General features: G+C 42.2%; 1 protein-coding gene across 6 annotated transcripts in view; it reads left to right on the top strand.

Moving 5' to 3' along the window:
- mgaa (MAX dimerization protein MGA a) overlaps positions 1 to 27746 on the top strand; it is a 44386-nt gene extending 16640 nt beyond the window's left edge. For 3 of the 6 annotated variants that reach the window (XM_078175340.1, XM_078175339.1, XM_078175338.1), the window contains exons 6-27: positions 1026 to 1154; positions 1353 to 1475; positions 1596 to 2422; positions 4105 to 4381; positions 4751 to 4899; positions 5633 to 5758; positions 7899 to 8004; positions 8123 to 8481; positions 8720 to 9100; positions 9549 to 9801; positions 11635 to 11829; positions 13142 to 13444; positions 13541 to 14655; positions 15025 to 15150; positions 16556 to 16667; positions 17003 to 17181; positions 17718 to 17824; positions 19602 to 19710; positions 19885 to 19996; positions 20164 to 20763; positions 20847 to 20975; positions 23964 to 27746. In XM_078175340.1, coding sequence (XP_078031466.1) covers positions 1026 to 1154; positions 1353 to 1475; positions 1596 to 2422; positions 4105 to 4381; positions 4751 to 4899; positions 5633 to 5758; positions 7899 to 8004; positions 8123 to 8481; positions 8720 to 9100; positions 9549 to 9801; positions 11635 to 11829; positions 13142 to 13444; positions 13541 to 14655; positions 15025 to 15150; positions 16556 to 16667; positions 17003 to 17181; positions 17718 to 17824; positions 19602 to 19710; positions 19885 to 19996; positions 20164 to 20763; positions 20847 to 20975; positions 23964 to 24925 — 6779 coding nt within the window. In that variant the 3' untranslated portion in view covers positions 24926 to 27746. The remainder of the gene's footprint in view (positions 1 to 1025; positions 1155 to 1352; positions 1476 to 1595; positions 2423 to 4104; positions 4382 to 4750; positions 4900 to 5632; positions 5759 to 7898; positions 8005 to 8122; positions 8482 to 8719; positions 9101 to 9548; positions 9802 to 11634; positions 11830 to 13141; positions 13445 to 13540; positions 14656 to 15024; positions 15151 to 16555; positions 16668 to 17002; positions 17182 to 17717; positions 17825 to 19601; positions 19711 to 19884; positions 19997 to 20163; positions 20764 to 20846; positions 20976 to 23963) is intronic. The other 3 variants (XM_078175342.1, XM_078175341.1, XM_078175343.1) reach the window with 3 other exon arrangements.
- Positions 27747 to 27961: the final 215 nt, after the last annotated feature.

Genomic DNA, 27961 nt, shown 5'->3' with positions numbered 1-27961 from the left:
CCTTTATCAAAGAGGAAAGTCTTAAGGGCCTGATACACTAAGCTGACAGTTGGTTGTTGGTCAAAGTTGGGCTGCTGGTGAGCGTCTGCCGGCCACGTCAGTGTGGTTTGTTCAGTATTGTATCACCTTGTCACCCCTCATCAGCTTTTTATGGCCCATTTAGCATGTTGAATTGGCAACGCAGCATGTTGGCCAAAGGAATACTCTGACTGGCAGTTCAGCTCAGTGCACAAGAAGACAAACAGAATTGAGGAAAGTAAACAAAGAGCTAAAGTCCAGGGGGAGTGAGACTAAAACAAACTTGTTACTTGGGTAAGATTATTTTTCTTTTGCCACTGAGCTCTTTAGCAAAAACATTTTATGATGGTTTGTGTTACTGTTCAGTAGCACACAGTATTGTGCTCTGGTCTTTCAACTTTGGAAATTTGTTGTTAGTATGCTTGCTAACGTGCACGGTCTTGAATGACAATTACAGACAACTGCTGTCGGCTGGTGTAGAGGGTTATTTCCTCTCATGCACGCACGGAACGTACGTGATGGTCAACCGTCGGCTGTAGTCTTTGCAGTGTGTTAATGTGCAGCTTTTTTGGCTGAGACACAGTGTCATCAGGTGACGCAACAGGAGGCCTTTGTTGCCGATAGCTTTCTGAAGTTGGTTTGGTGTGTCTATTCTTGTCTGCCTTTCGAACTGAAACTGGAAGATGGTTCCAGAGAAGATGAGCCTGATAGCTGAATGCTCTGGCCCACATTAAACTTTGGAGACTCAAGGAACCACAAGTACCCCTGCATTTTCTTAGCTCAGTGTTCATAACTCTGTAGCATCTCAAGATGCTAATTAGGCTGTAAACAAAGACTGATGCTCAGAAGAGGATGTCTTGGCTCGGATATCTTTTATCTAGAACCCCCAAAATATTGGCGATTGCCCTCTGATGCCAAATCATCATCAAACTGATAGCGGATAGGTTCACAGATTGATGTCCCACAGACCCAAACTGATTTCAGTCTGTTTTTCTCTGTAAACTCAGTTGGTCTGAAGCTGAGCCTGCTGGATCCGACTCTGGCCATAGACCTGCAGTACCTGGGAGTCCGTCTGCCCATCCCCCCTCCTGGAGTCTCTCTGGAGCCACTGACCCAGGAGCTGCCGCCGTCTCAAGGTCACTACTGTCAAACTTACCCCACTCAGGTTTAGAGAAAGATGGAGCTCCTGCCGCTGATTGGCAGCTTACATATTTACAGATTTCATAGAAAGTGAAGCTTGAGTTCTTGATTCTGTCATAACGTGTAGTGCAGTATCATACTATAGAAGTATTCCTCTCATTGACTCTCAGTAACGTTCTGTTTTTTGTCTCCAGGTGTTTCTGCAGCTTTTGTGTCACGGACAGGAAAAACAACAGATGTGACTCAGATTAAAGGTTGGAGAGGGAAATTCACTCCATCAGAGGCTCCTCCCCCTCCAACAGCAACCAAACCTGAAGGTGCCTCACAGCTTTGACAACATTAAAAAGGATTTATCAAGAACACAGATAGTGGAACACTTCAACATACATGGTATAAATACTTACTTTGAGTTCATGTTTTTGTATTGTGTCCTGTAGCTGGTCCCAGTTCAGATCCGCCAAAGAAGAACCTGTCTGCGTTCTGCAGCGACATGTTGGATGAGTATCTTGAGAATGAAGGGAAGCTGATTGATGAGCGAGCCGCCAGCTTCTCTCAGCCTCAGGTGGAACCGGTAGTGTATGAGCTGCCTACCAGGAGCACCAGCTACGTTCGAACCCTCAACAGTGTCCTGAAGAAACAGCCCAGCAGCTTCCCCACCTCAGACCTCATATCTGGGTTTGTCCCCCCGTCCAAGAGACCTAAACTCCCCGTCAGAGAGACCAAAACATCAAGGAAAGGAAACATGAGGCAGAAAGGTCCGAAACACCACAAACACAGTGCAGAACCAGGCTTAACAGCTGCACTCAGTCCAGCTGAATCAAACCTGTTCACTAAACAATCCACAGTCCCAACAGCCACTCTCTCATCAGAACACACATCCCCCGTCACTGAACCTCACACACCAAAGAAACACCGCCTGAAAGTCCAATTGGACAACACAGAACCGTTTACTCTCTCTTCTCAACCCAAGAAGAGGAAGAAGCTCAAACCCAAGACCTTGTCCCAGACCCTCAGTCCCCTCAAGTCCACCCTCCCCCAGCGTGGCGTGTCAGAGGACATGGCTCCGCTGGAGTCTGACTCTGAACTGGGGACCGCTGTCGATCAGAACACAGAGAGCAGCAGGCAGAAGAACGGGCCGCCGATGACCCGAGCTATGCTGAAGCAGAAGGACCTGGAGGACGAGGTTGTGTGGGGAGGGCGACCTAGGACCAGCATCACAGAGGAGAGGGCCACTGTTGCTCTGACATCACTTTTTACATTGATGGTAAGAGATCACAGCTGCAGGTGTCCACGCTGACAACAACCTGAGTGTGTTTACTTTAAGAAATATAAAGCTGCTGTTCTCATTTTCAGTTTAAAATAAAGACACACAGAAAATTAAAAATAGATTTATTTTAAAAGTCGGAAGGATATAATTAACTAGATAAGATCCATTCTCTCTTCATAAATGACCAAAATAAGTAACTTTTGTTTTCATTTTATTTTTGTTGATTGACTTATCAATTGAATGAATGTTCCAGAGCTGCAATACGATCTGCGTACTGCACATGATCAGTCAGACGCACACAAATGCAATTATAGAAAGTAATTACGTACTTTTACACAAGTACTGTACTTAAGTATGGTTTAAGGTATGTGGTTCCTCTGGTTAATTTGATTAATGTGGCTCCTGTGGTTAATGTGTTTTTTCTGGTTCCTTTTGTTCCTCTGTTTAGTGTGGACCCTTTGGTTCCTCAGGCTAATGTAGTTTCTATGGTTAATGTGGTTCCTGTGGTTCCTCTTGTTCCCATAGGTTTTTCTGGTTCCTGTGGTTCCTCTTGTTCCCGTAGGTTTTTCTGGTTCCTGTGGTTCCTCTTGTTCCCGTAGGTTTTTCTGGTTCCTGTGGTTTCTATGGTTAATGTGGTTCCTGTAGTTAATGTGGTTCCCCTTGTTCACGTGGTTCCTCAGGTTAATGTGGTTTCTATGGCTAATGTGGTTCCTGTAGTTAATGTGGTTCCTGTGGTTAATGTGGTTCCTGTGTTTCCTCTTGTTCCCGTGGTTCCTCAGGTTTATGTGTTTTTTGTAGCTCCTGTGGTTTGTCAGGTTAATGTGGTTCCTGTGGTTTGTCAGGTTAATGTGGTTCCTGTGGTTAATGTGGTTCCTCTTGTTCACGTGGTTCCTCAAGTTAATGTGGTTTCTATGGCTAATGTAGTTCCTGTAGTTAATGTCGTTCCTGTGGTTAATGTGGTTCCTCTTGTTCACGTGGTTCCTCAGGTTTAATGTGGTTTTTCTGGTTCCTTTTGTTCCTCTGTTTAGTGTGGACCCTTTGGTTCCTCGGGCTAATGTGGTTTCTATGGTTAATGTGGTGCCCGTGGTTCCTCAGATTTATGTGTTTTTTCTGGTTCCTGTGGTTTGTCAGGTTAATGTGGTTTCTATGGCTAATGTGGTTCCTGTGGTTAATGTGGTTCCTCAGGTTTAATGTGGTTTTTCTGGTTCTTTTGGTTCTTCTGGTGAAGTTAGTTACTTTGGTTGATGTGTTTTTTCTGGTTCCTGTGGATCCCCTGATTAATGTGGTTTTTCTGGTTCCTGGTTCTTCAGGTTAATGTGGTTCCTGTGGTTAATGTGGTTCCCCTGGTAATGTGATTCCTCTGGTTAAAGTGGTTCCTGTAGTTAATGTGGTTCCTATGGTTAATGTGTTTTTCTGGTTCTTGTGGTTCCCCTGGTTAATGTGGTTCCTGTAGTTCCTCTGGTTATGTGGGTTTTCAGGTTCCTCTTGATCATGTGGTTTATTTGTATTTGTAAGGTTAATGTGCTTCCTTTTGTTCCTGTGGTTCATGTGATTTTTCTGGTTCTTGTGGTTCTTTTGATTAATGTGGTTCCTCTGGTTGAGTTGGTTCCTTTGGTTACTCCGATGAATGTGATTCCTCTTGTTAATGTGGTTCTTTTGTTTCTGTGGTTCCCCCTCAGGGTTTTGTCAGTGAGAACCCAACCGCTCCCATCCAGCTGGTGCGGAGACAAGCCCCTCTCTGCCTGAACGAGTTCTGCCGGCTGGGCTGCGTGTGCTCCAGTCTGTCCCACTGCGTCAGGATTAGTCACTGTGGCCGGCCCCAGTGCATGCTGGGCTGCAGCTGCCTCAAACAGAAGGTGGTCCTCCTCAAGAACCTGGATGCCTCTGACTCCAGTCCCTCCCAGCAGGGGAACGTCAAGAAGAAGAAGAGGAAGAGGAGGATGAAGATGGCCTACAGTAAGTCCATCACCTGCTCAGCCTCATTAATGATTCATCCAATCAGAGAGCTTCAGGCTCACTCTGAACATGTTTTGATCCATTCGGCGGCTGTGGTGCTGAGTTTGTTCTGACTGCAGTCACAGATGGCTGCTGAGGCTCATGGGTGCTGCTGCTCAGGAGGTCATGCACTGAAATTCTTGTCAGCAGGGAGAAGTAAAACAAAAACAAAATGGACAATATAAAAACATCTGCACTGGCCCAGAATTTTACAGTTGGCTTTAGGGAACTGCATCCCTGATTCACTCTGTCATCATGTGACATCATGTGAAATAAAAAAGCCTCCATGTTGATCAGCTGCTGTTTGTCTCTGCTGTGTTGAACTTGTAGTCCTGAAGGAGGCGGACAGTGTTTCCCAGCCTGCAGAGCGGGTCCGGGTGCTTTGGAAGAGGGACAGCGGAGACTTGGATCCAGACCCGATCAACGTCCCTAAACCAGCAGCCCTGTCCCGCCCCCCTGTGAAAACTGTAAGGCCTCAGGTATGATACTGATACACAGCCTCACAGCTCTCTGACATTTATGTGACATGTTAATATCACACCTGTAACATCTCCAACAACAGCTCGAAATACATTGTATTGTTTTATTTTTCTAATCCTCACGTTTTACTCTCATTTTACTCATAATTATTGCACACTGGCCTTTTTACTTCCCTGAAGTAACATGAAAACATGTGACGCATAAAATCTTTTAATCTTGTGGATGTTTGGAGCAGAACTGAACAGACTCTAAAATGCCATCAGATACTGAGAGAATAAATTTCCCTCACGGTCTTTTAGAGTCCAAGTTTTACTTCTTCTGATGCCTCGTGTATTGACCAACAGTCCAAAACATGAATTAAAAAAGTTAAATGAGTTATAACAGATATTTTACTTCAGTAACAGTAGTAATACCACAATGTAGAAATACTCTGGATTCAAAATGTTCCAGCCAGAAACCAGCACCATGTTGAACTTGTGCATGTCCTGAGTCAGTCAGTACAGTCTGAACATTTTATGTTTTTCTTCTCTGTGTCAATGAACTCCACGACCCCACTGTTGTTTAATTTCTCTGTAATTAAATGACCCTCTGGTGACTACCTGTAAAGTCATGAAGTATCTCTGCAGATTTACTTCAGTATGAAACACAGCATTTTTCTTTCTAACCAACACAAACAGCCTTTTCCATTGTAGTGAAGTTTGATAACAGTGTTGTCTCTGTGTCTGTCTGCAGGAGAGACGACAGGACAGCAGCAGCAGCGGCAGCAGCTGTGCCAGAGTCAGAGCTTACAGAGGGAAGAAGACGAGCAGCAGGAAACAGAAGACAAAGGATCAACTGCAGAGTCAGGACGATCCACCGGTAACACCTTCAGTCTGTGTGTCACATTCACAAGTCATGAGAGCTGATGTCAGGTCAGCTGTTAGGAAGGAGACTGACTATGTTCACTTGCACAAACATATTCCAGTTTTTGCCCTTACTTCATAGAAGACAATGTTCCAGTTAAGCGGTTAAATAATGAAAATGAATATTCCACTATTATTTCTGTTCACATGCAACCGTGCATACTATTGAAAAGTGGAAGAACTGGAGCATCAAAATACGATTTTTTTCCACCATTGACAGATTTGTTGGATTGTGTGAACACAGCCTCACTCTTCCATCCCTTCAACCACCTTCTTGAAAAGGTCGGCGTCTGTGATATTTGTCACAAATCGATCGTCACAAATTGAGCCTAGTGTTATTTCAGGCATAGTCTCTATATACAGACTCTACATTCAGTGAATGTAGAGTCTGTAGGCAAACCCCGGAGATCTTGCCTCCGGGAGAAGAGCAGAAGAGCCCTGGTTTCCGGTGCTAGGCTGTTTGAAGTCCGCGTGATATTGATCAATCACGTTTGAGCCGGCTGCAGTTGTTGCCAGGTTAAACGGTCCGTGCGGTGAACTAACGAGGTGGAACATAATTGGCATCACTGCAAACTCTGAATCCATCGCAATGGTTCAGCATATTTACTTATATATAAACGGAAGTCGGAAACAGAAATTCACCTCCTCAAACCGGAATGCCAGAAAATCGGGGGTCTGCCCCCAGAGGCTGTATCGCTGTCTGTCGGAAGTCAGACGCTGAATACAGCCAATGGGTTCCGAGAATGGTTCAGGCAGGACACGATGTCAAGCTCAGCTAACATCTCAGCGGCATCAGCTGATCTCAAACAGCTCAGTCAACTGTTGCTGCTTCCTCTGCAAGTCGCTTTGCAACCTGCCTCCACCCCAGCTCCTCCTTGTCATGCTGCGTCTAACTTATCAATGTCATTTCTGTTTCTCATTGATGCTGCCCTGTTCTGTTTCTGGGGGGTCTTTGCTGCTGCTCTCTCTGCCTCAGGCCTTCCTTGTATGCGCATGGAAGGGCGGGTAAAATCTAATTTAATTTTCATTGTAGAGCTGCATGCAGTGTATTGATTCCCTCAGCCTCCCTCTCTGTTTATTATGAGACTACTGCTGAGAGAGTGTGAGCTCTGTGTCTGGGACAGAGTCAAGCCATTTCGATGTTGATGGGAGTTTGTTGAGGCCTTTAAACAGCTCATGTTAGATGTTAGCCACTGCTGCTGTTAGTTGGTGATAACCGGACAGAGAGAGCAGGAAGAGAGTGGCTCACAGAGATGGTCATTTAGTGCATCACAGTGCCTTTGAAATGACTCTTTCACTATCAGAATTTGATCCATTGAATCTGATAACATTTAGAAAGTCTAGAAGAGCTGAGCAGATAAATTATTGTATCCCCATTTAAGTTAGTGTAGCACTAAACAAGTTAGCTGCTTGGCCAGTGGACAATTTGGGTAATTTCATACTGTGGAAATTGAGTTTTTTTGAGCAACTTTCATAGGAAAAAACAGGGCCCTCCCGCCCTCCGATGCCGTATCCAGTTCTCTTTATACATCCATGCTGATGAGGTGATTATAACGATCATTGTTGCATCTTGATGCGTCAAAATTTTTGATATCTATACCGGATTTGTTTTCTCTCCTTGTACGACTACTTTTAAAACTGTGTATTTGAGTTTACTTCCATTATCTTTTATTAATACAATCAGTTATAAGTAGAACTAAAAAGTAGCGGACATGTTTACGTCTGTTACATTTATCGATCCAGTTGGTTCATCACTAATGAACATAGAGCCAGTCTTAAAGAGTTGTTACAGGTGATCATAATGTCAAGAATCAGGTTTTAAATGATCAGTTTCTGACTTTTCTGCATCGTGGCATAGTCTTACAAGAGAGAATTACGATGCAGCTAAGAATTGATTTGTTTTTTTGAGGTGGGAGGAGAGGAACAAACAGGTGGGAAGTTGCTGCTGCTGTTGCAGGATTAACAGAACCAGAGATGATTAATACAGAAACTGGAAATAATCGAAACAAACTCAATGTCCCAAAGATCTGTATCACTCAGCCTTTAACAGTTTTAATACCATGCTGTTATCTGACAGTCTGATATTTGTCCTCCAGGAGACGTCTAAAGATGAAAAGTCTAAAAAGGTTCGGCTGAAGCCTTTGAAACAGAGAGACCTGACACTGAAGAGCACAGAGATCAAACCCTCCAGTCCTCCACCAGGTGGGTTTACAGACGTCAGCTCGTCCCGACTCACCGCAGTAATCTGTGAAGTCTTTATGAAACCCGTCTCTGCAGACTTGGCAGAAGTGATGATTAAGGTTTCTGTGTTTATCATCAGCAGCTGATCTGCTGCCTCTGGATCCCTCCACCCGGTCTCCAAGTCCTCCGTCCGAGCCGCCTCCGAAGCCGTCGAAGCGTCTGATCATCCTGGCGGAGTGTAAGTGGGAGAACGACAGCGACCGCAGCCTGGTGCTGAAGAATCTGTGCGAGGCGATGGCGTGGGACCGACTGGACGAACCTTTCTGGATCAAAAATTATCTCATCAGTCCCATTAGTCAGACTGTGGAGGACAGTGGTGGCAACCGCTGCATCCAGTACAAGATCCACATCTCCAGACCCCTGCTGGAGCCGGAGAAACCAGTGAAACCAGTGAAGCCACCACAACAGAGGAAACAGAGGGAGACAACACAACAGCAGGTTGGTCACGTTAACTACCGTCCTCCATTTTATCTGAGTGTTCATTTATTCTGTATAAAGAAAGTAGAGTCCAACACGTCCTCAACAGTCTGCTACCCCACAATGCACTGTGTCACATCATACAGAGGTCATTTGACTCCACAGCTGTCAGTGATGACATAGCGTGATGATGAGTGATGGGTGTTATTTGATCACAGCTCCTGTGTGATGTTTTAAACGTCCCTGTGTCTTTGAGCAGGAACACCTGGAACAGGTTGTCATGAAGGCGGAGCCTGTTGATAATTGGCAGCAGGAGGTGGCAGAGGACAAAGAAGAGGTGGAAGAGGCAGAGCCACTTGAAGACTGGCAGCGAGAGGTGATGGAGGAAGAGGAAGAGGCAGAGCCACTTGAAGATTGGCAGAGAGAGGTGGAGGAAGACGATATCGAGGAGGAGGCGGAGCCAACAGATCACCAGCTGCATGATGGGAGAGAGAGTGGCGGAGAGGAAACGAATATGACGTCAAAGAAGACGAAGAGGATGATGGTCAGCATGGCTCTGCCGTTCCTGACAGGAATCTCCCCCGCCGGCTTTCTCTCGGCCAATAAGAAGCAGCAGGGAGGAACAGACCACCTGGTCCAGGTAAGAACACCACGTATGGTTTTTACTGCAGTCTACATGTGTTAATCACAGTGTGAAGGTTTTAAAAAAATTAAAATAATGTGACTAAGTTATGTTTTTTTAGTTCATTGTTTTATGATGATTAATATTATTATCAGTGGTAGCAATATTGGGGAAGTAGGATAGATATGATATATATGTAAATCATTAGTGTAGGAGAAGGGGTGGGACTAGATAAGTTTCGACTTCTTCCCACTCCTTTTTGAACATGGATAACTTGTTATCATTTGTTGTTGTATTCTTTACCTCTTTTATTTTTTCTTTTTATTTTTAATATGTTCAAAATAAACTTCAGTCAATCAAATCAATCAATCAATCAATAATTTGTCATCAGACTGTTAAAGCTTGGGACATTGGAATAAATAAATGATGTTTTGTGATATTCTGACATTATTTTTTGTTTGAACAGGTGAATGGGAAGCTCTATCCTCTGGCTAAGATCCAGCTGGGGAGGATGGGTGCGCTCCATCCGGCGAACCGCCTGGCAGCGTATCTCACTGGTCGGGTGGCGTTAAACAAGAAGCCACAAAGTTCCTCTTTTTCACCATCTAAACCTCCTCAGAACCAGAGTTCAGCCCCAACCGTCTCCTCATCTTCCTCTGTGGTTCCCACCCCGACACCCAAATCTCAGCCGTCAGCCACCATCCCAACCTCCCTGACAGGTAAACATACTTAACATTTTTATTGTACAACCTGTATCTGCCATTCAGTGGACGTACAGCAGATGTACTGTATTTTCCAACAGACTCTACCCAAATAATGTGTTAGATAGATCAAGTAAACCAGCATCATTTCACTGAAGCTGTTTTCAAGAAAGACGCAGTGTTTAAATATTTAAGTATTCTTGTTAAAAACATCTAAACATTTTTTTAACAAAAATATTATTGCATTCAGCAACTATAACCAAAAAAATGTTAGTAAGATACTGTAATTATTCTGAATTAATAATTTATCAATTATTTGCAGTGTTAATAAGCTAGCTAACGGGCAATAATAATAAAAACAATGTAGACAAGCTATGCAAATGTTAGCTATAGCAGGTCGTAGATTGTCAAACTAACATTAACTGCCACACAAACATTTTATTAAAAACAGGAACAAAACAGCTTTCTTTTATTCCATGCCAACAAGCTAACAGCAGTTAGCTTAGTTAGTGAGTTTACCTGCTCTTTAAGTTACGTTGACTTGCTAATGAGTTTGTTAGCATTATAGCTACTTTTATACTTTTAAATCAACTGAAATAATGCATTAACGTGAAGAAAAAATTCTGTTCTTCTGAATTAAAGAGATAATAATCTTGCTTATTCAGAACAAAGAATTTACAACATAGAAATCTCACTAATTCAGAAAAACAGAGCTTTTTTGCCTCAGGAGAATGCTTCTGTACAGATCATACTGACAAATGTTTTTGCTTTTTATAAAGATCAATGATGGAAACTATACATAATATGTTTCTGTATAAAATACAAACAGCTAGCAGGATTAATTATTAGTTGGTTAGCTCACAGGATAACACAGATAGCCTAGTGGCTAACGGTTAACTAGCTAACAATAGCTATTGGTAGTTCATGGGCTTACACAGATAACTTAGTAGCTAACGGTTAACAAGCTAACAATAGTCAGTTATTGAGTTTATTTGTTTGGAAAAGTAGGTTAGGCACTTTTACTTTGAGTTAGTTAGCATTAGGGAGCTAGCATTAGTTAGGTGAAACAGCATTATACCACAAGATTGTACAGACAGAAAACCCAAACCACATTATGGAAGTTGACTAGCAGATTTGGCTCTCTGTGCATTAGCCAAGTAGCTAGCCTAGTAACTCAAATATTATTTATGCTTCAGACATCATTAAAGTGGTATTAATTTGTGAGGATTATCTTGATAAACAAAACAAGTATCATAAAGAATGTTTTTTTGTTGTTGTTGTTGTTTTTGCAGTAATCCAAAATCCAGTGGTAAAATACCATAGGCTTTTTGTCGAGGGAACCAGGGTGATGGTAACATCTTGGTCAGCCAGTAAAAAACACATCATTACTGCAAAACTTTGTACTTTTTTCATGAGAAATTAACAGTTACGGCTACACACAAAACTTATTTTATAACAACTTATTACTATAGCAATATGACAGGTTAAGTCCATTTTCTAACATGTCTGGTAGCAAGCTAATGATAGTCAGCTAGTGAGTTTACTGCGTCAATAAGGGACAGGAGTTATTAGCATTGGAGTGCTAGCATTAGATCAATTAACACAGTTTCATAGAAGCATGGCAGTGAAAATTAAATCTATAACAGGACAGGTAAACATCCACTGAGGAGGTTGTTGGTGTTTGATATGTTGAATTCAACTCTAACTGCAGTAATACTTTTATTAATGAATGCTCCAGTGAACTGTAACAACAGAAATACCTTAATACTTAAGCTCTAACGACAGTAATACATTGGTACATAACAGAAGTTACAGCTTTAAAATCTTAAACTGGGCGTCTATCTGTCACAGTTCTTCAGCCTGCAGCAGTGAAGCTCGACCAATCAGCTGCCTGCTCTGACCAGAGTGCAGGTGAAGCACCTGAGGGGGTGGGGACCCGGGTCGTCACTTTGAAGGTGTACCCGCGTTCAAGGGGAGGAGGCACTCAGTTCAGAGTGATACCCCCAGCTTCTGGAAGCTCCGCCCCCGCGTCGGGTAATATTAAAGGTCAGTTTAATGAGGACAAAATCATCATTAGAGGTATTAAGGCCCGAGCATGAAAGAAGTGAAAGTGTGCAGATGCATTTTTTAGAGACTTAGGATGCTCAAACACTCATGAAAACTGGCACGTGTGCCCAGCGGGCTCGCTAGCACCCCAAACACTAGCAAGGGTTTAGACAAAGTTCCTGTGATTTTCACGAAATTTCAGTGGATCATTGTTTTCTTTCTCATTACTAGTGGATCATTGTTCCCATCTTTTGTTTTTTTTCACCTGCTAGTAAGTCATCCACCTTTGATTTTGTGTGTTAAATTTCATTTCATGAACATTTGGGGACTTAAGCTAAGATAAGATAAGATAAGATAAATTTTACTCTCCTAAGTGGGAAATTTGTTTGTTTGTGCAACTTTAGGATGCACAGAAACTCACAAAACTTTGCATGCGTGTTTGAACTAGCAGTTACTTCTATTTGGCGGTGTAATTGGGCTTGTGCCTGGCATTTCAGCTCTGTAGCACCCATTATGTATTCTCTGCCTTTGAAACCATTTTTGACGTCTTGCTTTGCTCGAAAACTCAAGAAACTTGGCGTACTCATCGACACCTATGAACTTTACGTGAACATGCAGCGATTGGTCTCCATAACGCTCCTTAACGTTTGGAAGGCCTCAATGTTACTCCGATATTCACAAAATTTGGCGTGCACATTCGGCTCTGCGTACCTGAAAGTCGGCCATTTTGAATTTTATGCATTTTTTGTGTATTTTATTATAGCCTTTACAAAATTTTCTTGGAGGGTTTATCAGATTCTTTTCAAATTTGGGTGGTATAACTTTCAGACTAATTTGATGGTAAACTATGAAGGAAAAGTCAATAGCTTGAACAATGATGTCATAGGTCATGTGAGAACAAGCCATTTTAGGTACTTCACAGTCATGAAACAACTATTCTTAGAGGATTCAACAGATCCATCTTAAAGTTGGGCAGCAGAATCTCAAGGCCTTCACGATGCTAATTGCGTAGCTTTTTTGTATTGTGGAGCTGTGGTGTGGTCTACACATGATATACAGCAACATGACGTATAATTAGTATGTGTGTTCTTTAGCGCCACATAGTGGACATAGAAAGTTGTTATTGTTATTATTATTACTATTATTGTATTATTATTACTGTTGTTATAGTTGTTGTGGATTATTTTGCATTTCCTGTTTTACATCCTGTAGAGCTGGGCCCAAACAGAGAAGAAGTCATTTGACTGACTGAACTCGCCATGATATGTAGATCTGTAACTAACTGTCCCTGCTGGTCTCTGGTGTATTTCAGACTCTCAGGTCAGCAGCTCTGCGGCTCCACCTGTGACAACAGCTCCTAAAGGCTCTCAGGTGTTCATGGTTCAGGTCCCGCCTCCTCCTGCTCCTGGGAAACTACCTGTACCGGCCCAGCCACCCGGCCCACCACCCCCCTCCTCCTCCTCCATTGCCTACTCCTCTGGTCAGAGGATCGTCCTGCAGCCGGTCCAGATGGCGTCAGGACTCCAGTACTACCGCAAACCAGACGGTAAATTGGTCCGACTGGTTCCCCTCAGCCAGCTGAGATCAGTCAACTTGAACCAGTCCACTCCACGAGGTGAGTCTGCAGGACTGACAGGGGGGGCAGCTGGGTCTGTGTTCGACCAATCAGGTGGTTTCATTTTAATGGTTTACTGTCTCCTTCCTCCTCCAGCCTCGCCCTCAGTCCTCCCTGCTGCATCCCTTCAACCTCCAGTCGTCACTGCTGGTAACCAAAAACCACCTCCGGCCACAGCCACCTCCACCCTCACCTCCCTCTCCCCTTTGTCTGGCCTCCAGTCTTTCAAGGTGTCCCCCCTCACCTCCCAGCTCCGCCCTGCCTCTGGTTTCCTGTCTCAGAAGGGGACGTGCACCTTTAAAATCCTCCCCGCTAACAACAACATGGAGCCAATGATCATCACTTGTCCTAAAGTTCCTCCAAAGGTGGTGTCGGCTCCAGGCTCCTTCACTGTGCTCCAACCTCAACCCCCCAACGCGACCCCAGTGAACCTCATCTCCCTCAAACCCTCCACAGGTCAGGGGGCTGAGCTCGGGGTCAAAACAGTGACTGTGTCCGCGGTCCCAGTGGGTCCTGGTGGGTTATCTGCTGTCCCAGTGGGTCCTGGTGGGGTACCAGCGGTCCCAGTGGGTCCTGGTGGGGTATCTGCTGTCCCAGTGCGTCCTGGTGGGGTATCTGCTATCCCAGTGCGTCCTGGTGGGGTATCAGCGGTCCCAGTGGGTCCTGGTGGGTTATCTGCTGTCCCAGTGGGTCCTGGTGGGGTATCTGCTGTCCCAGTGGGTCCTGGTGGGGTATCAGCGGTCCCAGTGGGTCCTGGTGGGTTATCAGCTGTCCCAGTGGGTCCTGGTGGGGTATCAGCGGTCCCAGTGGGTCCTGGTGGATTATCAGCTGTTCCAGTGGGTCCTGGTGGCGTGTCTGCGGTCCCAGTGGGTCCTGGTGGGGTATCTGCGGTCCCAGTGGGTCCTGATGGGGTGATAGTCCACCAGAAACCTGCCGTCCAGATCCCTTACAGACCTCCTCCTCCAGCACCACCAGAGTCAGAGGTGACACCTGCCCCCCCACCAAAGCCGGAGCCGGCCTGCAACCTGTTGGACCTGGACATAATCTGTGTGGACTACGAGGAAGAGCTTGACGCCACAGAAACAGGGGGCGAGGTGAAGCAGCCACCGGATGTGGTGGAGGTGAAGGATTCGAGCAGCGAGACGGAGAACTCGTCAGATTTCAGTGATGAGTCGGCGGTCGAAGAAGAGAAAGAGCCGACTCCCATCCAGGTAAGAGATGTAGGTTAAAAACATTTGACACACTTTATCAGATTTTCAAGAAAAATAAACAGTACTTAATTATAACACTATACAAACATACAAGAGACAAATAAAAATACAATAAAATTGTAATAGATAGAAATAAAATCATAAATAAAAATAAGGAACATATATATTTAAGAATTGGCAATGTTTCTCTTACAGTTAGTGAACACCAGTGTCCTTTTAATATCTGATGTCAGTCCAGAATAAACGTCCATAAATCCACTTTGAAATCATAAAAAAAAGAGACTGCAGAAGTTGCCTGAGATTCATCATGTTTTTAAGTTGGTCAGACAGATGTGAATATATTAAGTTTATCTTTGATGTGTTTGTCAGCTGCGTTTCAATCACAACATGTTGGAGAAGCAGCGTCGGAGGAAGTTATGGCAGCTGTTCGAAGCTCTGAGGAGAGAAGTGGGACTGAGCAAAGAGAGGACGTCAAAGGTCTCCACGCTGAAGAAGGTTCAACTCTTCAACAAACACAAACACATGTTAATACTAAAAGTTTCCACCTCTCCTACGTTCATTTGTTCCGCTGCCTCTTTCCCTTCTTTTATCTGAGTCCTCATTTCTCTTCTCAAGTTTTTCCTTCTTTTTACACATTGTACCAGTTACCAGTTTCTTAGTTGGTTAATTTGTTTGTTTTTAAGTTGGTTACTTAGTACGTTTTTGAGTTTATAAGCTAGTTTTTGAGTTAGTAAGTTGTTAAGTTAGTTGTTAAGTTTGTAAGTTAGTTTGTAATGTAGTTACTTAGTGAGATTGTTAGTTTATAAGTTCGTTTGTAAATTAGTAAATTGGTAAATAAGTTAGTTGATACGTTTGTAAGTTAGCTTGTAAGTTTGTAAATTATTAGTAAGTTAGTTTGTAAGTTGGTTACTTACGAAGTCTGTAAATAAGTTTGTTTTGAAATTACTTGTGTGCAAGTTAGCTTTTACGTTAGTTAATTAGTAAGTTTGTTAGCTTGTAAGTTAGTTTCTAATCTAGTTACTTAGTAAGATTGTTAGTTAATTAGTTTGTAAATCAGTAAGTTGGTAAATAAGTTAGTTGTTAAGTCTGTAAGTTAGCTTGTAAATTAGTTTGTAATGTAGTTACTTGGTAAGTTTGTTAGTTTGTACATTAGTTTATGTTAGTTCGTAAATTATTAGTACATGAGTAAGTTAGTTTGTAAATTAGTAAGTTGGTAAATAAGTTAGTGAGTTAGTTAAGTTTGTAAGTTATCTTGTGAATTAGTTTATGTCAGTTTGTAAATTAATAGCAAGTAGGTTTGTTAGTTTGTAAGTTAGTTTGTTTTAAGTTGCTTCTTTGTTAGTTTATTGGTTTGTAAGTTTGTTAGCTCGTTTGTAAATAAATAAGTTGCTAAGTTGCTACTCCGCTTGTTAGTTTGCAAGTCAGTTACTTAGTGAGTCTGTTAGTGTTTAAGTTAGTTTGTTAGTTTGTAAATTTGTAAGTTGGTTAATTCGTTAGTTAAGTTTGGAAGTTAGCTTGTAATTGAGTTAGTTTGTAATCTAGTTACTTAGTCTGTTAGTGAGTTAGATTTTTAAGTACGTTTTTTTGCAAGTTAACTTTTTAGTTTGTAAGTTAGTTTGAAAATTAATAAAGTGGTAATTTAGTTAGTGGTTAGGTTTGTAATCTAGTCACTTAGTTTGTTAGTTTGTATGTTAGTTTATGTCAGTTTGTAAATTATTAGTAAGTAAGTTCGTTTCTAAGCTAGTTTGTAAGTTAGTTACTTATCAACTCTGTTAGTGAGTTCGTTTTAAAGTTGATTTTTTGCAAGTTAGCTTTTAAGTTAGTCACTTAGTGTGTTAGTTTAAGTTAGTTGATGTTGTTATCACAGTGTGGAGACAAACAGGTGTTGTGTTTTTTGCAGTCGGTGGAGGTGATCCAGGAGCTGTGGAGGACTGAGAAAAAACTAGAGAAGAAGAAGGAGAAACTACTCAAGAGGAGAGATAATTACCTCGCCATCATCGCTCCAATAACAGGTATGAATACTGAACTGTGTCACCAGAAACGCTCTGTTCACTGTCATTAGTCAGTGACTCAGGAACAGCAGGAAGATTTAGCTTTAAAATTGTCTGTGCAGAGGCACCGAACACATCAACAATTATACCTGAGACCGAGACACTGTAAAATCTCAGGTAGTGTCCTTTTTTTTTTTTTTTTTAAGCTCAGCTGCAGAGAGACCAGCTTTGTTTAAAGAAGGCTTTTATCAGAGACGGACTTTTATGTCTCACGAAGTCTGTTTGAGGAGTAGATTTGGTCATATTTAGTTTGAAGCCTCCTCCTCGTCTGACATCAGCTTTGTGTTTGTGTTCAGAGGAGAGCAAACAGGTGAGCAGCACACGTCAGACATCACCTGAGCTGTCAGAGGGAGGAGGGACAGGAAGTAAGGACATAGAAGTGGTGGATCTGTTGGACGACACGGACGAGCCGGAGAACTCGTCTGAGGAGGAGAGACCTGTTACCAAGACGACCAACGCAGTCACCGTCTCAGAGGTACAAATTGGTTATATTCTCTACTGAGATAGACAGAGATAAACTGGAAAATATATGAATAATGAAATGTTGGGGAAATAATTAAAACTCAGTGTGCTTAGTTTTATCAGTATTTAGTCTGTTTTTTTAAGTCTGGTTTTATTTCACAATGTTGCTGAAAAAAGTCTTATGACTTATGATGTATGACTTTTGCAAAAGGACATTTTTAAATAAAAATGTCTAAAGAAATGTGAATTTTGAGGAGCTGTGACCTTCGTGTCAAATTTCAGCCTCCAGGCAAAACCTGTGTTCGCCAAATGGCAGGGAAAGTTTTGTTGATCGTCTGACAGAGCTGCTGATCACAGCTAAAAATAATAATTCTGCCCCCAATAAAAATTGTATTATTATGAAAATAAAGCTGATGGAGTAACATTTCATGATAATGAGCTGTGTTTTATTTCTTCACATTATTGTCACATTTATATATTTTTGATTACACAGATTATTGATAATGTTGTGTTTGTGTGTGTGTGTGTGTGTGTGTGTGTGTGTGTCAGGCGGAGGATGAGGTTCAGATCGTTACCGTGGAGACGGTGGAGGAGAGCAGTCGGCTGAATGCAGCTCAGAAGAAGCTGGCGAGGATCCTGAGGAAGGAGGACTCAGAGTAAGAACTGATGCACTTCCTGTCTGATCAGCTGACACTTTGACACATTTTTTACACACTTCCTTCGTGATCCAGTTTCCAGCTGCCACCACAGTTATGATCATCATCCTTTTCTTACATTTTAAAACAGTAGAGGGACAGACTTAAAGTAAATTTAATATACTTTTAAAAGATCAAAGTCTTGACTGTTAAACCTTGTAACAGGCCGACCCTCCAGTGATTTAGTCTTTTCTTGAATAGCACTCATGATGGATTTCAGAGGTGAGATCTGACGGAGGTGACAAAAAGTTATATAATGTCACAGCAGTAGTGAGGAGCCATTTTATTTTTCAAAGTTGCTAAGAGTTCTCTTACTGCTGATCAAAATACTCATTTTCAAACCATAATTCTTATTTAGTTTGGATTTAGAAGGGCTACAGAGTTGACGTGTTATGATTGAGACACATCTGACAACAATATAATGTAATGAACTTATCAAAAAATAAAAAGCTCACCTCAACTTGAGCAGCAACTTTTCTGCCTTTAAGGAAACCAGGAAGTGAAGCAGGAGTCCTTGTGATGTAGCTGACGCCTTTTATGTCTGATTGAATTATGTTTTTGTTGTTGACAAAAATCTGGGACATGTCTTTAGAGAACCAAAATTTCACACACAAAAAAAAATGAAAAAAAGATGATTTTATCAGTACATTTTTACACAGATTTTATCAGTACTGCAGTAAGTTTTAGATTTTGAAGGCTTTTAACACATTTTTAAATTGTGTAAAGTTGAGATTTTTTTGTCTGAAACAAGGCTGTTTAGAAGTTGAACTGAAAACAGGTCAAAAATTTTTAGAAATCATATTAATTTCATATATTTAAATCCTTTAAAAATAATATTTCACCCCAGAAACTGAATTAGTGTGGTGGTAAGTTTTAATTTTAGGAATAGGTGATACATACCTTACATTCGTTTTACAGCTGCAATGATTAGTCAAGTAATTGTTAATTTGATCAACAGAAAATTAATCAGCAACTATTTTGATTAATCAATTGAAGATTTAAGTTGTTCATTAAGCTGTTATATCAACAACTGTGATAATTTCATATTCTGACATGAGAGAAATGTGTTTGCTTTCTTTGGTCTTACATTAAAGTCAGTATAATATTTTGGGTTTGGAAATGCTGGTTGGACAAAAGAAGACATTTGATGACGTCACTTTAAGCTCCAGGATATTCAAACGGGCTTTTCTCACTGTCATAACTGTTCTGTTATTAACTGAGAAAATAATCTACAGATTAAATCAGTAACCAACATACTGTAATTATTAATTGCAGCTGTGATGCTGCCTCCTGCTTTTAAAACTCGACTCACTGTTTTGATGTCAGGAACATCCTTAATTTTTACTTAGATTTGTTTTTAAGGGAGATGTTATTCTGTTTACTACTCAGGAAACTTTAATATTTATTTTATAAAATTATAATAAATTATTTCTATGCACTGTTATAAAGAACTACCATGTGAATCAATAAAGCACTGGACTGATGCGGAGTATTGATGAGAGTAGCAGACCTCCTCTAGGTGTTTGTTACAGTTAGAAATTAAAAGCTTTTCTTAAGAATGTTGTTTGCTGTATTTTCTTTGACAACAACTAAAACTTTACAGAGTGCTTTCTAGTTGTAGTAAAGACAACATAATGTATCTCAGTAAATATTTAAGACACACAAGAAGAGTGAGCCTTCTAGAATAAACAGGTGATTATCAGCTGACATGTTGTGTATGATTGTTTTCTCTCAACAGAAGCAGCGTGAAGAAGCTGGCCTATGTTCGGAGCCTCGCAGACGCCTTCAAAGCTCTCCAATCAGTCATGAACACCAACAACACTTCAAGGAGCTTTCTGCTGGAGCAGGTACGAGACAGAAACCAGACGAGCAGCTTCAGGCTGTGAATACACTCAATAAATATCTTCCTCAGTTCACGGTGGGAAACTGATTCAACACAGAATATCAGCAGGAGACGAAAGTTCTTTCAAACACTGACAGCGTCCTCACAGCAGACTCTTTTTGTTTTTTCTGTGTTTCAGGCTAATCAGGAGATTCAGACTCTCCAGAGTGAGAATGGGAGACTGCGGAGTCTGAAGATCTGTCTGAACCAGCAGAGAGACGCCTACATCAGAGAGGTCTCCCAGAGATCAGGTGAGGATTCAGGTGATGGGGAGGTTGATGAAGATGATAGTGATGATGCCTCCTAAGTCTTGGACAGCGCTGTCTGTTGGATCTTTTTTTCTGTTAGAAATGACTCCTGTGTGACGTGTTGTCAGAAGGTGAAGCTGTAACCTGTGCGTGTGTGTTTGTGGCTGCAGGTAAAAGCAAGGAGAGAATCCGGAGCATGCTTCAGCGCCTGTCGTCCAAACAGAAGGAGATGGAGATGCAGGAGAGACTCCAAGCGGCCAATCAGCTGCAAGCAGCAGTAGGGGGTGGAGCCTGTTATTCTCCAACAGAAGACTCGACTGATGACGTCATCATAATCACATCCTCCAGCCTGCAGCAACAGTGCATTCCACAGGCTCCTCCCACTTTTGTTTCTGTCCCACCTACCAGCACACCTTCATCCACACCTGTCCAAACGCCTGTCCAAACATCTGTCCAAACACCTGTCCAAGCACCTGTCCAAACACCTGTCCAAGCACCTGTCCAGCAGCCTCAGAGGGTCCTGCAAGTGTCAAGGCCCATCCTCGCTCCTCCTGGTGTGTCCCACAGTGTATCGGTGGTGAGGGACAGGCCGAGGACGGTCCCCAACATCCTGTCTCGCAGTAAGAATCCAGCTGCATCACAATCCATTAAGGCCGTGGTACCAGCAGAAGTTCTGTCCCTGGTCGGTACTGCGTTGCCGGGGCAACCAGTCCTGACCCTCAGCCAAATGATGACGGCACCTACATTACTGCAGACTTCTTCTACACCAGGTACTGATCCCTCACAGTCATTCTGCTCTCTGCCTCAATAAGCTTTTATTTTGTAGTTACACACATCCTTTTCCTGTCTGTAGGCGTGGCCTCAGTCACCCTCAACATCTCCAATCTGGCCAATCAGCAGATCCACCTCACCTCACTGCCCCACCCCCCAACCGGTAAGATCTACAGCAGCTCTGCCCCCCTCACCATCACTAACCTAACAGGTAACTCAACTGACCAACTAATTAACTAACTAACTAACTAACCAACCAACCAACCAACCAACCCACTAACTAACTATATGTACAGGTAACTCAACTAACTAACTTACTTACTCAACGAATTAATCAACAAATTAACCTTACAGGTAACTGAAATAACTTAGTGATTGACATACTAACCTTACTAATTGACAGATGTACTAACTCAAGATACTAACTAACCAACTTACTGAATAACCAACTAATTAACTTATTAACTGATTAACTTGCGAACTAATTAACCTTACAGGTGACTCAACTAACAAGCCAACTAAATTACTAACTAAACCTAACCAACCAACTGACTTAACCAACACAAAAATACATTTTTTAAATGTATTTAAAATTAAATTAATTTACTAACTGATTACTATCAACTATGTCACTAACTAATCGACTTATGAACTAACTGAAGATCATTGAGACGTCTTCAATTAATTATCTACCCTCACAGGTAACCAACTAACAATCTTTACAGATAACTAACTTATAGATTAACTACCTAACACACTCACAAACAAACTTACAATCACCTAACTTATTAACTAATGTACACTCTAAATAACAGACAAACTAACCAACTAACTCACAAACATATCAAATAAACAAAAAAAACTAATTAGCTTACTAACAAAACTAGCTGACTCAAACACAAACTTACAAATTGACAAACAAAACAACTAACCAATAGTAACTTACAAACTAAGTGAGAGACCAGCTAACTAACTTTCAAAAAGCTATTTAACTTAACTACTTTAACTAACTACGTAACTAACTGACCGACTGACTGACTGACTGACTGATGAACAAACTTATATAAACTAATATGCTAACTTAATTAACTGTCTAACAAAACAGACTCACAAACTTACAAAATGACAACAAAACAACCAAGTAACTTCCAAACTAACTACATTGAACAAAAATATAAACGCAGCACTTTTGTTTTTGCTCCCATTTTTCATGAGCTGAACTCAAAGATCTAAAACATTTTCTATACACACAAAAGACCATTTCCCTCAAATATTGTTCACAAATCTGTCTAAATCTGTGTTAGTGAGCACTTCTCCTTTGCCGAGATAATCCATCCCACCTCACAGGTGTGGCATATCAAGATGCTGATTAGACAGCATGAATAATGCACAGGTGTGCCTTAGGCTGGCCACAATAAAAGGCCACTCTAAAATGTGCAGTTTTATGACACAGCACAATGCCACAGATGTCACAAGTTTTGAGGGAGCGTGCAGTTGGCATGCTGACTGCAGGAATGTCCACCAGAGCTGTTGCCTGTGAATTGAATATTCATTTCTCTACCATAAGCTGTCTCCAAAGGCGTTTCAGACAATTTGGCAGTACATCCAACCAGCCTCACAACCGCAGACCATGTGTAACCACACCAGCCTAGGACCTCCACATCCAGCATGTTCACCTCCAAGATCGTCTGAGACCAGCCTCCCGGACAGCTGCTGCAACAATCGGTTTGCATAACCAAAGAATTTCTGCACAAACTGTCAGAAACCGTCTCAGGGAAGCTCATCTGCATGCTCGTCGTCCTCATCGGGGTCTCGACCTGACTGCAGTTCATCGTCGTAACCGACTTGAGTGAGCAAATGCTCACATTCGATGGCGTCTGGCATGTTGGAGAGGTGTTCTCTTCACGGATGAATCCTGGTTTTCACTGTTCAGGGCAGATGGCAGACAGCGTGTGTGGCATCGTGTGGGTGAGCGGTTTGCTGATGTCAACGTTGTGGATCAAGTGGCCCATGGTGGCGGTGGGGTTATGGTATGGGCATATGTTATGGACAATGAAGACAGGTGCATTTTATTGATGGCATTTTGAATGCACAGAGATACCGTGATGAGATCCTGAGGCCCATTGTTGTGCCATTCATCCACGACCATCACCTCATGTTGCAGCATGATAATGCACGGCCCCATGTTGCAAGGATCTGTACACAATTCCTGGAAGCTGAAAACATCCCAGTTCTTGCATGGCCAGCATACTCACCGGACATGTCACCCATTGAGCATGTTTGGGATGCTCCGGATCGGCATATACGACAGCGTGTTCCAGTTCCTGCCAATATCCAGCAACTTCGCACAGCCATTGAAGAGGAGTGGACCAACATTCCACAGGCCACAATCAACAACCTGATCAACTCTATGCGAAGGAGATGTGTTGCACTGCGTGAGGCAAATGGTGGTCACACCAGATACTGACTGGTTTTCTGACCCCCCCAGACCCCCCCAATAAAGCAAAACTGCACATTTCAGAGTGGCCTTTTACTGTGGCCAGCCTAAGGCACACCTGTGCAATATTCATGCTGTTTAATCAGCATCTTGATATGCCACACCTGTGAGGTGGGATGGATTATCTCGGCAAAGGAGAAGTGCTCACTAACACAGATTTTAGACACATTTGTGAACAATATTTGTGAGAAATGGTCTTTTGTTTATATCGAAAATGATTTAGATCTTTGAGTTCAGCTCATGAAAAATGGGAGCAAAAACAAGTGTTGCGTTTATGTTTTTGTTCAGTATATATAACAAACACACTTACAAAATAACAAAACAACTAAGTAAATAAATAACTTGCAAACTAAAACTAATTAGCTAATTAAGTAACTTAAAAACTAAATAACAGACCGACTAACTAGCTAACTTACATACGAAAAGCTAACTAACCAACCCCAATCAACTTAACCTTACTAAACATAATTACCTAAACCCAACTAATTAAACCTACCTAGCTAAACCTAACTAACCTAACCAAACCTAACCAACTAACTAAACTTGACCAACTCATTAACTTAAATAAATTTACTAACAGACCTGCTGACTGATTATTACTGACCAGCTCACTGATTGACTCGTTAACTTATTGAAGGTCATTTAGATGTTTTTTGGTTTTATTTTCTGACCTTGGCTAATCTTCACTGTTTTTGTTTACAGCCACAGACCTCAACAACCTGCTGCAGCTGGTTCAACCATCAACTACACCACAACAACAACAACAGCTACTACTACAACCCCAACAACCACCACAAACTAAACAACAAATCCTACAAACACCACCACCACCACAACAACAACAGCAACAACAACAACAACAACAACAACAACAACAAACACCACAACAACAAATACTACAGCCACCACAAGAAACACAACAACAACAGCCGCCGCCACCACCTCCCCAGCAGCAGCAGATCCCAGAGGGTCCACCCCCTTCTCCTCCTGCTCCCCTCCTGGTGGTCTCTGCTGGATCAGACCTGATAACAGACCAGGACCAGCCTCCATTCCACACTGACACTACATCTGAGGCTCCACCCTCCACCCAGGACCCTTCCTCCACTCCTTGCCCAGGAGCGAGTGCTGACCGTCAGGCTGAGGTCACAGAGGCAGGGCTTGTGGGGGCAGAGCCGCAGCAGGAGACCAGAGATGACGAGAGTCTGACGTCGCTCCTCAACGAGATCGTCTTCCTCAACCAGCAGACCGTCACCACGGCAGAGACGCCTTTATCAGGGAAACCATCCCCAGGGGATGATGTAATGGACGAAGATGAGGAGTATGGACGCGCCAACAGCCCCTGGCTCCTGGAGCTGGACTCTGACTCTGATGAAACCATTGCCACGGAGATGGGGGCGGCAGCGGTTATTGATCACACAGACATGACACCTGGTGGACCGCAGCTTGGACCTGTTAATGGCAATGCTAAAGGTGGTGTCCTGGCTCCGCCCCCTCTCCTGCAAATGAAGGTGGGCGGGGCCAAGGTGGCGGACCCTGCCAGCTGTGATGAAGCAGCAGGAGGGGAAGGAGAAGGAGAAGGAGGGGGGAAGAGGGAGGGTGGCGTGGCCTGGAGGCCGATGCCAAGGCTGGTTCCTCTGGGGCTGAGAGGAAACCCACCCAGCTGACATTACACTGACTGATGATGATGTCACAGCAGAGTTAGGATCAGCTGACATCACACTGACTGATGATGATGTCACAGCAGAGTTAGGATCAGCTGACATCACACTGACTGATGATGATGTCACAGCAGAGTTAGGACTTCATTGGTCCCCTGCAAGCTGTTCTCTGATTGGCTGTTTTGAATTTCATTTCAGCGGCAGTTTGTGTCGAGTTACTTCCTCTAGAGCAGAAACACCTGACGCACCTGAGGGCCAATCAGACGGCCGGCTGTTGCCTTGACGACACTTTATTGATGTTTACAGACGATCAGAGATTATGTTCACTACCTTTGTTTTATTTATTTTTGTCTTTACATTTCACTGAATTTAAAGTCTAGCTCCGTCCGCTCGGGTTTCAGTTGACGCTCCATCTGAAGGAAGCAATGTGCAACCACGGCAACTTTCTGGGGAAACGTTGACGATTCTCAGTTGCCATGAATGTTGCTCTTTAGTCTCATAGGAAGATTGTTGCCAGAAGAAATTTGAGTCCACGTTCAGTCAGACAACTGCTGATGTATTGAGTGCCTCTGTGGTATCCAAAGACCTGTGTGTGTGTGTGTGTGTGCGCGCGCGTGTGCAGACCTCAGTAATGTAAAAACCCAGTAGCTTCCGCTCTGGTTGATTTTAAACTTTTATGTTTTTCATATTTTCTATTGAAGCAGAGACTCTGAAAATCAAACTGCAGTTTTTACTTTTGTTTACTTTGTTTGTTGTGTATCAGGAGCACTTAGGAGAATCAAGTGGAAATATTTTGAGAAAAATCATCAGTGTTTCCCACAGAAGGAAAATCTATGTGTGCCGGCAGCTGACGGGGCGGCTTAACTTTTCAGTTGTTTTTTGTTGGGTTTTTTGCCTGTGTGCCCTCTCTAAATTCTGAGTTTTTTCTGGGTTCATGAACACACAAGTCGTGATTTTGCCAAATAGGACATGCTCCTGGATCAACAACCCACATCGTGTTCCTGGCCCAACATCGCAATCAACCAATCACAGCCCTCTGACATCATCAGTGTGCTGCTCCTGCACTTCTGTCAAAGTTGCTTTATGCTTCTTCAGAGTTAAGCTAGTTTTACAAATTAAACTTAGTACAACTGGAAAAAAAATCCTCAGTAACTAGATAAAATATTAGCAAGTTAGCTTGCTAACTAGGTTGGCTATGCTAACAAGTCAGCTTGCCAACAGGCTGGAATATAATTAAGTTAGCTTGCTAAATAGGTTGGCTATGCTAACAAGTCCGTTTGACAATAGCCTAAAATACTGCTCATTAACATTAGGAGTGAGGATGATGTCATTTTTCAGTTGCAAAGACCTGAAAAGGACACATTTCCCTCCTATTTAAAGCTATTTTTATTAAACAGCATTCTGCAAATTTGGAGGGAAAAAAAAGGCTTTTTGAAAGGCTAAAAAAGGAGGGAAAATGTCAATCGCAGGTATTTGCAACTGAAATATTAAATTATCCACACTCTTAGTGAACAACATTTTAGCCTATTTTAGCTTAATTGCTAGCATAGCCTTCCTAGTTAGCAAGCTAACTCGCTGATATTTTAGCCTTGAGGCAAGCTTATTTGTTAGCATAGCCAACCTAGTTAGCAAGCTAACTTGCTAACCCTCCAGTAGCTAACAGTGTTTTTGTTCAATGTTTCTGAGGATTTTGTTCAGTTGTATGAATTTTATTTTGGAAAACCAGCTTAGCTCTGAAGAAGCACAGGAGCAGCACACTGATGCTGTCAGAGGGCTGTGATTGGTTGATTGCAGTGTTGGTACTGGAATGCGATGTGGGATCACGTTGTACCCGTGAACGCAGCACAGGCAGAAATTGTCCTTTTTTTTCTCAGCAGCAGTTTGTGGAGTTTTAAGTCGCGAATGGATAATTGATCAGTCGATTCGCTCAGATGAGATCAATGGATGAGAGGAGCAGTTGTTTGTGAAGCAAACTTAAACCCAGCGCAGTGAACGGTTAAGTTTCAATTTCTGTTTGCCTCTGTCTGTTTATGATGAATGGTCCAGCTCGAGATAGAGAATCGAAACGTGGCGGCAGTTGTTTTAATCATGACGGGCCGCCACAAATCAGTGAAACCCTGCAACATCACAAGAAAAATGATCTTTTTTTGTTGCAGAGGTAGCATCATCTGAGGCAGGAGGTGGGTTGAAGGTTGAGATGTTGTTTAAAAAGTTGTCATATTACAGCAACACTGACTCACTGTTTCTCAAACTAAATCTTACATTTGTTTTTCTGCCAGATGTGTGTGTGTGTGTGTGTGAGAGAGAGCGAGAGAGAGAGAGAGAGAGTGTACGGGCTTTCATTTTAAGGATTTTCATTTACATGCTTTCAGTTAAGTCAAACAGGAAGTAGAAACACCTCGGTCATGTTCAGATGAAGTATTGTGTTGTTTTAAAGAAAACACTTTTATTAATCGTCTGAACGCTAAACTGCTGAATAAATACGTTTTATTTCTTTTTTGGGGAATAAAAAGAGTCTGAGGTTAGGTCAGTTCTTCGTATCTAAACAATAAAAATACTAAGACTGTTTACAGGAAACAGCTGGCGCATCACCTGGACGACTAAAGGACCAGTCTGGTGTTTAAAAGCATCAGATGAAGCTACTTCTCCTTGTGTTGCTGTTTGTACAGTGTACAGATGTTCTGTTGGGTCGAGGGTTCCTTTTTTTCCTAAATTTGTATTTTTGTACGCGTTAAAGAACCTCCGATGTAAATAAATGTTCTCTGAAGGAAGGCACCTCACATTACATGCAACACTCAATATAAATAAAGTTTAAATACAAACTTCTGACTTTTGACTTGGTTTTTAAATTACGCAAATAAAACAAGATTTTGTTTTAACTTATAATTTGAGCTTTAGACTTAGACAACTGAGAGAGGAGCCAAAATATTAAACTTTCCTATACATAGTCCCTGAACGCATCATGGTGACATTTTTTGTATGGAAGCAAAAAAAAAAAGTAAAAAAAGTAAAATAAAAACTTTCTTAAAAGCAATTAATTCC

This window comes from Epinephelus lanceolatus, chromosome 15, assembly GCF_041903045.1.
Source record: "Epinephelus lanceolatus isolate andai-2023 chromosome 15, ASM4190304v1, whole genome shotgun sequence".
NCBI classification, from domain to species: domain Eukaryota; kingdom Metazoa; phylum Chordata; class Actinopteri; order Perciformes; family Serranidae; genus Epinephelus; species Epinephelus lanceolatus.
Note: the sequence above shows the minus strand (reverse complement) of the source record. Positions and strands in the feature narration are given on the sequence as shown.